This window comes from Trichomycterus rosablanca, chromosome 24 (assembly GCF_030014385.1).
Source record: "Trichomycterus rosablanca isolate fTriRos1 chromosome 24, fTriRos1.hap1, whole genome shotgun sequence".
Classification (NCBI taxonomy): domain Eukaryota; kingdom Metazoa; phylum Chordata; class Actinopteri; order Siluriformes; family Trichomycteridae; genus Trichomycterus; species Trichomycterus rosablanca.
The window spans coordinates 19,103,105-19,115,006 of record NC_086011.1 but is presented as its reverse complement, the minus strand read 5'-3'; the positions used below and the strand labels follow the sequence as shown (position 1 = coordinate 19,115,006).

At 43.7% G+C, this 11,902-nt stretch overlaps 3 protein-coding genes across 3 annotated transcripts; 2 read left to right on the top strand and 1 right to left on the bottom strand.

The window, feature by feature from the left end:
- The first annotated feature begins 60 nt into the window (after window positions 1-60).
- On the top strand, window positions 61-2,139 carry ndufaf3 (NADH:ubiquinone oxidoreductase complex assembly factor). Its single transcript, XM_062986742.1, has 5 exons — window positions 61-174; window positions 814-1,009; window positions 1,276-1,342; window positions 1,431-1,531; window positions 1,910-2,139. The coding sequence occupies exons 1-5, from the start codon at window positions 83-85 to the stop codon at window positions 2,003-2,005; spliced, it is 552 nt and encodes a 183-aa protein (XP_062842812.1). The 5' UTR covers window positions 61-82; the 3' UTR covers window positions 2,006-2,139.
- A 361-nt stretch (window positions 2,140-2,500) lies between these two features.
- On the bottom strand, window positions 2,501-6,284 carry zgc:112334 (uncharacterized protein LOC619199 homolog). The gene is made up of 11 exons (XM_062986137.1): window positions 6,243-6,284; window positions 5,314-5,421; window positions 5,109-5,205; window positions 4,881-5,015; window positions 4,531-4,729; window positions 4,302-4,433; window positions 4,106-4,205; window positions 3,858-4,029; window positions 3,632-3,776; window positions 3,238-3,292; window positions 2,501-2,809 (listed from the first exon to the last, which is right to left on the bottom strand). Exons 1-11 carry the CDS (start codon window positions 6,282-6,284, stop codon window positions 2,666-2,668), a joined length of 1,329 nt encoding a protein of 442 aa, XP_062842207.1. The 3' UTR covers window positions 2,501-2,665.
- Window positions 6,285-7,192: 908 nt separating this feature from the next.
- Window positions 7,193-11,836, top strand: LOC134301905 (transmembrane protein 43). Its single transcript, XM_062986831.1, has 12 exons — window positions 7,193-7,256; window positions 7,669-7,818; window positions 7,911-8,045; window positions 8,151-8,245; window positions 8,486-8,535; window positions 8,621-8,690; window positions 8,899-8,969; window positions 9,301-9,422; window positions 9,577-9,651; window positions 9,748-9,849; window positions 10,202-10,319; window positions 10,678-11,836. Exons 1-12 carry the CDS (start codon window positions 7,245-7,247, stop codon window positions 10,878-10,880), a joined length of 1,203 nt encoding a protein of 400 aa, XP_062842901.1. The 5' UTR covers window positions 7,193-7,244; the 3' UTR covers window positions 10,881-11,836.
- The last annotated feature ends 66 nt before the right edge of the window (window positions 11,837-11,902 follow it).

The window sequence follows — 11,902 nt, the reverse complement described above, 5'->3', positions numbered from 1 at the left end:
TGTTACCGGAAGTGAGTACAGTGTTGTACTGTGTCCATCATTTTTCCGCCATGCTGTGATGTGACCGCACACTGGATCAGTAATGGCAGCAGCACCGGTGTGTATTAGATCGATTCTCCGCGGTTCTCAGTGCGGATTCAGGTTTATTTCGAGATCTGTACCGGGACTGAGCAGGTATGAAATGTTTAATTAACAGATTTTCGTTTGTACACGTAGTTTTGTGTGTAAAACTGTTAGATTGTAGTGACCTCTGTCAGGCATGTCAGCCTGTAATCTGAATTAAACTGGAGGATCTGATCACAGCCCGGGATATAAGCTTCCTATAACAATGCCAGGCTCTAAACTGAACTGCCAGGTCCATGTTTATCATATAGGTGCACTTTGTAGGTGTACAAGTACTGACTGTAGCCCATCTAGGATTAGAGCACCTAAATGTCAGGTGCACATATTGACCTGTTGGGTGGCACGGTGGGAGGCTCTGTCGCTTCACAGCGAGAAGGTCCTGGGTTCGATCCCCTGTCTCTGTCGTCTCTGTGGAGTTTGCATGTTCTCCCCGTGTCTGTGTGGGTTTCCTCCGGGAGCTCCGGTTTCCTCCCACAGTACAGAGGCGTGTAAGTGAGGTGAACTGGAGATACTGAATAGTTCATGAGTGTGTTTGATATTAAACCTGAACTGATGAATCTGGTGTAAGCAGTAACGACCCGTCCTGTCATAATTGGAACCACAGTGTGAAACATGACGTTACTATCCTAATAAATAAATAAATAAAGTAGGTGTACTTAATTACTGATCGTACCGGTAATTCTCCCGCAGCCCCGTCCTGACCCGCAGCCACAGACTCGGACCGACGGACGATGAGATGTACCAGAGGACGACGGTGACGGTGATGCAGAAGGAGCAGGGCGGTGGTCCCATCATCTACAGCTACAGTCCTCGAGGGTTCAACATCGATGGGAACAGAGTGATCGGACCCTGTGCCGTCGTGCCCCCGGCTATACTACAGTGGAATGTAAATGAGAACTGGACTGAGACTGGTATGAGTGGACTGACTGGTGATTGAAAGTGGATGAAGGGAAGCATTAAGACTGATTAATTAAACTGAAGGACTGATGGACAGATTAAATGTAACGATATAAATGAATAAGTAGATGGACTGACCGATTGATGCATGTGTGCATGCTAGGCATCATTAAACCTTAATAACCCTACTATATATATCTGTCATACATATACAAATAATTGTCACATGATCCTGATCACCTGATTGCTCTGTAGGTTGGGAGTCATACAGACATAACGGTGGAGAGTTTATCTCTGTTCTACCTGATGGAGCCGCGGATAGGTAAATCATCGAACGCTCATCATAGGTTCAGCATTTGGTCTGGAACGTGTTAGAGGCTTTTATATCAAATGTGTGTGTGTGTGTTTAGAGGTATTAGTTCTGGGTACAGGAGCGCGTACTGAGCGTCTGGACCCCGACGTTCTTGCCTTCATGAGGAGAAAGGGCATCGCCATGGAGGTACAGGACACGGTGAGGAAACATCTCAGAACACGTACGAGGGTTCTTTAGAAAGTTTCAAAAACAAACTCCATCACAGCGAAAACTGTGTGTGGTGGAGCTCGTAGCCACTGATGCGCCGCTGCTCACACATCATCATCACATGAAAATCTTCTTCCCCTTAAAGCTTCTTTCAGCTTCGTCCAAAAAGGTGGAAATCAGACGGAGCTAAATCCGGACTACAAGCGTCTCTCAGACACCAGTGATTACTCCTCCTCCACCCTCACCGTTTATAACCACAATATACACGTGCAAGAACTCTCTGAAGATCCCTCATACATCCATCCATCATATTCTATTAATACATGTCAGTAATGGACATTTCTATTATTTCACTGTTTGTATCTGCAGCCGAACGCCTGCGCCACGTTTAACTTCCTGACCAGCGAGAGACGAATCACAGCAGCCGGTCTGATCCCGCCACCTTCGTCCACAGCGACAGAGTGACGTCTGAGTGACCTCGGCTGATGTGCTGACCCTAGGCCTGTGGAAGCGTGTGTGTGTTTGTGCGTGTGTGCGTGTGTGTGTGTAAGGGAGTTATGTGTATATACTATTCTGTGTAATAAAGTTGTTTTTGGATAGCTGGGTGTCTGTGCTCTCTTTATTATGATATTATGTCATAATACTGGGAGGTGATCGCCAGCTACTTGATCCACAGAGCATGGGCACAGCAGGTGGGCATGTTATCATTGAAGTATGAGAGTAGGCCTTATTTAACCTCCTTATGACCTGCTCACAGCCTCATGATGTTCCTGCCTCTGTCCTTCTCACAGATTATCTCTGAGATAAAGTCAGACGGGGCTTAATCCCGGCCCAGCCAATCACAGCTCTTCAATAATATAAATAGTAATAATAATAATAATTATGTTTGGACATAAATTTTTTTTCTAAGTTGGATAAAAAGTAAAAATAATGTGGAGCAGCTACTAACAGAGTCACTTTTAACACTTTTATTTGATTTTATTGCTCTCAGTTTAACATGGACATAAAACATCCTGCACTACATGTAGGGACGAGGTGAACAAGAATCCCTCAGTGTTCAGGTTCTGGTGGGTTTATTACAGGTTTATTACAGCATCATTACAGGATTTAGACTTGCAGTAAGATTTAATCCTCCGTGCTGACCTCAAACTTACGCTGGAAATCCTTAAAGCTGAACTCTGACCCGGTCATACGGCAGAACAGATCCTTAATGTCCTCACACTCTGCTCCGAAGTGAGAGGTGGCGTTGTACGATCGAGAAACAAACACCTGCCAAAAAGAGCTATATTTATATAATAATAACAGGAAATAATAATAATAAAATATTAAATTGTTATATAATAACAACAACAATAATAATTATAATAATAATAATACTAATAAATAATATTTTAATAATTACTTAATTAAATATATAATATCAATAATAACAAAATAATAAATAAATAAACATAATAATTAATAATATTTAATAATGATAGTATAAATAATAATCCATATATAATAATAATAAACATAATTATTTTAATAATAATTATAATATTAAAAATTATTAAAAAGTAAAAAATATTAATAACGAATAATACAATTCTTTTTTAATAATAATAAGACATCTAAAGAATAATAATAACAACAATAATAAATATAATAATAATAATAAATATAATAATAATAAATATAATAATAATAATAATTACCTGACTACGCTTTCCATCATCGGTAGGAACCACCAGGTTGCTAATGGAGACGAATCTGCAGCACAAACACATAAAGAAGCTGTTTATGACGTTTACTGTTTATATAGCAGCTACACCAACCATAGAGATGCATGCTGGGTATACAATTACTGACTGTAGTCTATCTGCTGCCTAATCGAACAGGACCCCTCATACAGCAGGGTGGTGGAGCACTCTCAGTACAGCGATGACACAGTGGTGTGTGCTGTTCTGTGTGTGTATGAGTGCAGCAGGTGCAGCAGTGTTGTTGGGATCTTTAAATCCTGGTTAAACGTACTGGCCTCTTTATTAGGAACACAAAGTCCCACCAACACTGCTGCACCTGCGCTGTGTTCATGCGTGTTGTACGTCGTACTTCTCTGTGATGGGTTCGAGCAGCGCCAGTCCCGGCTGCACCTCTTTCTCGGGGTTGCTGGTCTCCACGGCGGTGCTCACCACGGCAATGTACTTCCCCTCAGGAGCCACGTTGTGAGCGTAGGAGACCACGCAGATGTAGATATCTGCTCAGAACATACAGGGCGGGGTTATCAGAGCCTGATCAGGGTCCACCTGATTACCGGGCGGCGGTCAGCGTCCCGTACCTGACTTCCTGTGCACCTGAGTGTTGGGTATGATGATCTGACAGGAGTTGGCGTCCTGCGTGTTTTTGATGGGATGGTTCAGCAGACATACCACCCGGATGACCCGGCCCACCTTCTTCACCCGGTTGGGGGCGTAGGCGGGGTCGCACAGGAGCTGCTTACAGCGGAACAGCTAAAAATCAGAGAGAGTGTGAGAACAATATCACGATATATCGTGGGTCTGATCATCAGGACGTCCTGCTCCTCACCTCCCCCTGTGATTTCACCCCCGCCACTTTGCCATTCTCCATGATGATGTCATCAACGTGGCGGTTCAGCATGTACGTGCCGCCGTGCTGGGCACTCAGCCTGCACCAAACACACACACACACACACACACACACATTGTTTAATGTTAATGGATGTTTGATGTTGGTGGATGTTGTTTGATGTTGTTTGATGTACCGGGCGAATCCCTGCGGTAGCTCCCCAAGTCCGTACAGCGGGTACAGGTAGGGACTGTGGTCGTACCGTGCCACCGACTCTGAGTACAGTTTAATCCTCTGTATGGTCTGCAGGCACGGCTGGTCCAGATAACTGCAGACACACACACACACACACATCACACACCAGCGTGAGAACCCATTCCAGACAGATGTGGCATTAAAATCCAGCTGTGTGTGTGTGCACGAACTCATCAGTGCCGTGCAGAGCCAGCGCGTGCCCGATGAACTCCACCACGTCTGCTCCAAGGTCAAAATGGCGGAACACATCTCTCACTGTGGTTCGGTGGGGGTCCATGTCCTGGTAGGTGCGCGGGTCATGTTCCTCAAAATTCAGAACGAAGAGGAGCAGCTTCCGGAACCTTCTCTTGTCAAACATCCCCATCAGATCTACATAAACAGAATAAACGTTAATTATTATTATTATTATTATTTAGGAGAACATCTGTAAATGTTTCTGTTTGATCAGAGAATCTCAGGATTAAATTCTAAGCAGACTTAAAACCCAGAGAACCTGAAACACTGAGCATGTTGTTGTTACCTGATGTCTGCGCCTCAGTGTCTGTAACAGGAACTTTGTAAACTTTTCCACCTTTGTAAACGTAACTCCCCTCCACCACCTTAAAATCCAGGTACCGCGTCACCTCTGTAAACAGCAGCATCTTCACCAACTGCCCTGTAAACACACAGTACAGAACCACAGAACCATGGAATCATACAGTACAAAACTGTACAGCACACAGAGTACAAATCTAAAGTCTTTTCTCACCATTGGAAAGCATAAATTTGGGGATGAGGTCCACGTTCCAGTCTTTGCCACGTCCCATTCCTTTAGGAGGTCCTGGAACCTGGAACCTTTTATAGAGCTGCTCAGCAACAAACAAAAATAAATTAATAAATAAATAAAACGTCCCTGACGGTGATATTAACATGTGTGTGTGTGTGTGTGTGTGTGTGTGTGTGTGTGTATATACCTCTTCCAGAGGTGAAATGGAGGCGCTCTCTCCACCATAATAAGGATTTTGGTCGATGTGAAGAACTTTTTTCCCACATATAGACAGTAAACAGGAGAGGATGCATTCCTGCACAGATAATCCAAAAAAGGGACACCATTGAGTGTGTGTGTGTGTGTGTGTGTGGTATTGAACCTAATCCCTCCCAGTGACTGGATGAGGCCTGTACTGGTTCCTTAGTTAAGTGTGATGAATTAGCTTTATAGAGATCTGTGTCGGCTTTAATACAACAATTTAATAAATCATAATCAAATTGAATTTAAAATGTAAAATTGTAAATTTGAAATTATAAAGATCAAGCTCAGTAAATCTATAAAAGGTTTATATCTTTATATATCTTTGATCCTAATTATATTAAGATTATACAATATAAAACGCTGAAATATAAGAATTTAATGCTGGGATTCACAGGCCTGTACGGATAGAAATAAAGTCATTAAACACTGAGAAGCAAATAATTGATAAAGCAATAATTACCTAAACATAATCACTATATATTTAGACTTAAGTGTCTTTTAACTCAATAATGAACTAAAAACGCAAAACAATATTTGGCAAGTTTACATTTTCAGCATACGCTTTTATCCAAAGCGACTTACACAATTAGCGGAACACGATGAGCAATTGAGGGTTAAGGGCCTTGCTCAGGGACCCAACAGTGGCAACTCTGTGGTGGCGGGGCTTGAACCGGCAACCTTCGGTAATTAAATAAGGAGAAAAAATGTATTACACAGTTACAGTACTGGAGTATGAATAATTTAACCAATCTAACATGCAACATTACGTTCACAATGAGCATAACAACATGAATTCAATTACATACCACATGTGTAAATGGCTGTGAATTAGAAATATTTATTCTGAAAATGAAGATTCCATTCACTTCCTACCTTGAGCCCCGTGCCCAGCACTATAACGTCAAACTCAGACATCCTGAACGTTCTGCAGCCTCCAGTCAGTAACAGAACACTCGACCCGTTCCAGGTCTGTCACCTTATTCATAAACACTATTACATGATTCGTTCAGTCATAATCCTCTCAGTCTCAGTCACACAGCTCACTCAGGACACAGAAGAAGTTTTATTATTGAAATAATGTAAAGATAGAATAAAAATATAAACATTTAATAACTTGAATGTAGCAAATACAGTTAGAAAATCAGCAAGATGTGGTATTTAACCAGGGGAGCGTTCAAAGTACATAAGACTGCATGGTGTGGATTCCCCGTTATTTCTGGGTTAAGGTTAGGGAACCAAGGTTAGGAATACCACCCTCCTTCTTGAGACATAACTTTTAAATAAAGTCCTAAGAGAGGTTCTGATCCAAGTGATTAAGGGTTTCAGACCCTGCTAAAACAAGTGGAAGCTTAGTAGTGTAGGGGCTCGAACCCTAAACCTTCTGATCAATGTTCCACAACTGCTGACCATGTGTAGTATGTCACTTAACTCAGATTTAACTGAAAAAGTTTTAATTCAGCAAACGAACAGTAAACTTTTCCTAACACTTCTGTACATAACATAATCAAAACTTGTGAGAACCAGTGATTTCTACAGCACATTTAAGTGTTTCTGTACAATTTAAATCGTATAAATGCTACAAAAAATAGAAATGTAAAGTTAAATCTGAACGATTTCGATTAGCTTGTCCGCCATTACAGCCTACACAAGAAAGACTACATTTCCCATCATGCTCAGCGCTATACTACTTCCGCTTAGTGAGCTACAGAGTAAGTCGGAACTTTATTAGCCTCTCATTCACTAACTGTGTTATAAGTTCAATATAAATAACTGCGTTATAATAATAATAATCATTTTAATATAAACTGTTTGTTTGTAAACAGCTGAGGTTTGTTGGACTGAAGAAGCTTCAGTTTATCAGAGACACTTCTAATCATGTCTGCACCGGTGAGTGTTTACATTACTGCTCTTATTTATTTCATTATTCTTCATATAACTGCACATTTCTACTAATATTAAACTGATTTCTAATAAGTCTGTTAATTTCCTAAATAAAAACAAGTTTTTACAGGTTTATTTAACATGCTGTGGGACAGAAATGAGAGAAACTGAGCTGCTTGTTTGCATTAACTTCTACTTGTCATGTTATAGACACGCCCACCTGATCCACTGCTCACAAACAAAAACATGGCAGACTCTTATACTAAATGCCCAGTAGTGTCCAAACCTATGCATAAGACTATACAGTATATGTAAACCAGAGTCTGTTCAGATACACCAGTCTAACCAGTTTTGTTTTTGCTCACGTCTGGAATGATTTAATAACCGGTGTGTTTGCATCGTGTGTTTTCTCTCATAGTTCTCGGGAGTGGAAGGTCCGGATCGACACACCCGTATTAACACGACAAGCTCTCCGGGATTCCTGGAGCGTTTGGGAGAAACGATGGGTGGGATGGCGGTGGGTGTGGCACTCTTCTTCCTCTCCTTCTACCTGCTCTTCACCAATGAGGTGAGTGTTCCGTATTTCATTCATCTGCTGGATTTTTAACACAACAGGGATGTTTTTGTAATCCAGCTCGTCCTCCTCGCCTCGCTCCACAGGGCAGAGCGATCCGCACCGCTAACTCTCTGGACGAGGGTCTTTCTCAGGTCGTGCCCCTTCACCCGGACGCCTACATCAACCCCCAGAACAACGGGCTCCTGGTTCACCTGTCAGCCAAGCTGCGCACCGCTCAGGTAGAAACATCTCACACAGACACACTGGTACCATCCCTGCACTGAAACACGACGGTGGTGGCATCATGCGAACGTTCTCTCTTCCTCTCTGTTCGTCTCTCTCAGCCTCTGTATGATCCGAACTATAAGGTGGCGGTACACGCGGTGAAGTTGAAGAGGAACGTGGAGATGTACCAGTGGGTGGAGTACCAGGAGACACGGTGAGTAAAACTCTGCCACCTCTGCCATCATAAAAATAACTCTGGAACTGGAACTGAGTCTGATTTATTAGTGTAGCGATACAGAACCCGGTCTTTACTCAACAGAAGTTCCTGGACATTCTGGTTTCATTTGACCTCTAAAAGTTTAAATAATGACCCTATAAATAAAAGCCCATTCTTTATAGAGACTGTATGAATGATGAAATGTCCAGCTCATCTTCTGATTGGCTCTATAAACAGGGACTATAAAGAGGACGGTGAAACCAAGAGTGAGACCACGTACACGTACAGTGAGTTCATCTCCCATCATGCATCTCTAAAACCACATTTCTGCTCCGCCCGACGTCTCATATCGATTTTTTGATCCTCCCTCAGACACCGAGTGGAAGTCGGAGGTGGTGAACAGCAGGAACTTCGATCAGGAGATCGGCCACATCAATCCCATGTACGGCGTTTTAAATTTAAAGAGGACGAGGAGAAAACAAAGCCTGAATCAGAAATGAAGGAAGGAGTGGAAGTGAGCAGGAGAACCAGATGTTCTCTGGAGTTCTCTGGTTCTTCCTGATCTGTTTGAACTCAAACACTAAAGCACATTCAGTTCTTCCAAAAACCTGTATGAATTAATTCAGTCCTTCACTCTCTGTGTTATTCAGTGCGATGGCGGTGGAAAGCGTGACGGTCGTGGCTCCTGAGGTTTGGGTCGGTAGCTTCTTCCTCTCCACAGGTATTTATTTACTGTGTCATACCCTGTTCCCACAGTGCAATAGAGTTTTTAATGTAATGATATGTTTAATATAATGAACTTGTAAACAATGTAAATAAACATTAATACTTTCATCTGTTCATTCATTCACTGTCTGTTTTATCCTGGTCAGGGTCGCAGTGTGAATAGATGTATTTAAATGTGATCAGATATGATTGGACGTGATTTGTGATTGGATGTGATCAGATGTGATTGGATGTGATCTGTGATTGGACGTGGTTGAATGTGATCTGTGATTGGATATGATTGGATGTGATTGGATGTGATTGGCTGTATTTTTTATGTGCTGCAGGTTTGATTGATCAGATCAATAGTTTCCAGACTCTGAGTTTGGGGGGACTTCCTGTCACTGACCCCTTTCTCACCGTGTATGAGGATCACTTCTACCACACGGCTGACCCTCGCAGACCAGAGGTAACACACACACACACACACACACACACACACACACACACACTCACACTGACCCTTCACCTCTAAGATCTGGGTTCGAATCCGAGTGGTGCTGTCAGTGAACCTGTGCAGTAGTCTGACCTGTGTGTGTGTGTGTGTGTGTGTGTGTGTGTAGGTAGGAGACGTGCGGGTCAGTTTCTCCTACGCCGGCCTCAGTGGTGAAGGTTTTTACCCTGGACCAGCACAAGCAGTGAGTTACAGAATTTCTTGTGTACGAATCATCGGAACAAATCCACCTGCTGCAAAGACACTGTGTGTGTGTGTGTGTGTGTGTGTGTGTGTGTAGGCAAGTGTGGTGGCCATGCAGCGTGAAGATCAGCTGATGCCGTTCAAGGCTAAATCAGGAGACACACTGGAGATCCTCTACCTGGAAGATCTCACTGCTGAGGTACGTACATGTGTGTGTGTTCTGGTCAAGGTTGCAGTGGGTCCACGACCACACACAAACGCTTACAACAAGGGTCCATCTAGAGAATGTAGTCGGTTATTTTATTATTTCATTCTTATTTCTTTTTCATCAACCGCTTTATCCTGGTCAGGGTCACGGCGGGTCCAGTTCACCGGCCCCCGTGTATGTAGACAGCCATTGACACCACTGAGATTCAAACCCGGGTCTCAGGGTTGGCGGGCTAGCCTTACAGACCACTGCACCACCCTAAAATCAAGATGTTCTGTCATGCCAACCTTCTTACTGCCACTGACCAGGACTGATGTGTGTGTGTGTGTGTGTGTGTGCGCAGGAGGTGTTTGCTCGTGAACATCAGCACAACGTGATGAAGACGTGGGCGCTGAGGGCGGCCGGCTGGCTCCTCATGTACATCGGGATCAACCTGACAATGCGCATCTTCTACACTCTCGGTAAAACACACACACACACACACACACACACACACACACACACACTGCTTTATCCTGGTCAGGGCTGGGGGTACGGGGTTACCGGAAAACACTGGGCACAAGGCCAGGCAAGGTACATCCTCCCTCCCCTCCTCAGACAGACATAACCAGTCATGGCTGTGTAGATGCCTGGCTGGCTGATAGCACCCTAGATTCGAACCCCGGTCTCGGTGTCACTGGGCTTGCTAATTGTAATAGGCTTCTGTGCCACCCGAACGCCTCATACGTGTGAATGTTTTATTAATTAAATTGTTTTAATTAAATTTTAATCCAGAATTGATGTGTGTGTGTGTGTGTGTGTGTGTGTGTGTGTGTGTAGTGGACTGGGTGCCTGTGCTGAGAGAGCTGGTATCTGCAGGGGTGAAGCTCTTCGCCCTGTGTGTATCCTGCTCCCTCTCTCTCCTCACCATCTCAGTGGGCTGGCTGTTCTACCGCCCCCTGGTGGCCGGATTGATCGCCGCGCTCGCCCTGCTGCCCGTCGTCGTCACCCGCGCTCGCAAAGCCGAGAAAAAACGCCAGTGACGATTACAGAGAACGACGTGAATCCGTCATCATCGTCATCATCATCATCATCATCATCACTCCTCACTATCAGACGTTTCAATTCAGAACTAAAACCAGACACACCGGCGACCTGATGGTGCGGTCCGCTAGCACAGACTCAACACAACATCCAAACGAATTCCCTACTTTATTATTTTATTATTATCTCATTTTTTATTAAGCACTTCATCCTGGTCAGGGTTGCAGGGGGTTCACAGGAAATTACTGGGTGCAAGCTGGTACTACTCTGGACAGGACGACAATCAATCGCAGGACTTCGACCACGCCCACACCAGACATGTCTGTGTAGACGCTCGGCCGGCTGATAGCACCGCTGAGATTCGAACCTGGGAATTAAAGCCTGTTTTCATAATCTGTATTTTGTAATGAATCATTAGTGGATTGTTAAATAAGTGCCACACACATATTCACCCCCCATGTGTATTTTTTGTTGTTAATATCCCACTATGGATTTTCATAGTACATGTATATACTTTATTCGTTTCATCCACCACTCTATCCTGGTCAGGGTCGTGGCAGGTCCGGTTCCATTGGGAAACGCTGGATACAGGACAGGAACACCCTGGACAGGGCGCCTTGGCCAATTCAGGCACAACCACATACACGTGTGTGTATATGTAGACGCCAGGCCGGCCAGTGGTACCACAGTTCCACCAAGAACCACTGGGGTGTTCCATCCATCACAGGGCTTCGGTCTGTCTACGTCCCCTCTCCCTTTCCCTGTCAGTGGTGTACGTAATCATTCTGACAGGCTGTGATGATACTGTGATAGCTCCTGTGTGAGAACACGAGCGCGTACGTTCCTCTTTCACAGCGTTCCGACTGTTCGCTGCTCACTGTATTTAAGGTTGGAGAGAGTTTAGCTGGCACGTGGTTACAAGTTTATTTAAGCAATAAAAAATTATGAACTGAAATATTTGCTTCTGTTTCTGATGTTTTGGGTAGAAAGTTTGGACACGCATCCAGATAAAAAAAAAAAA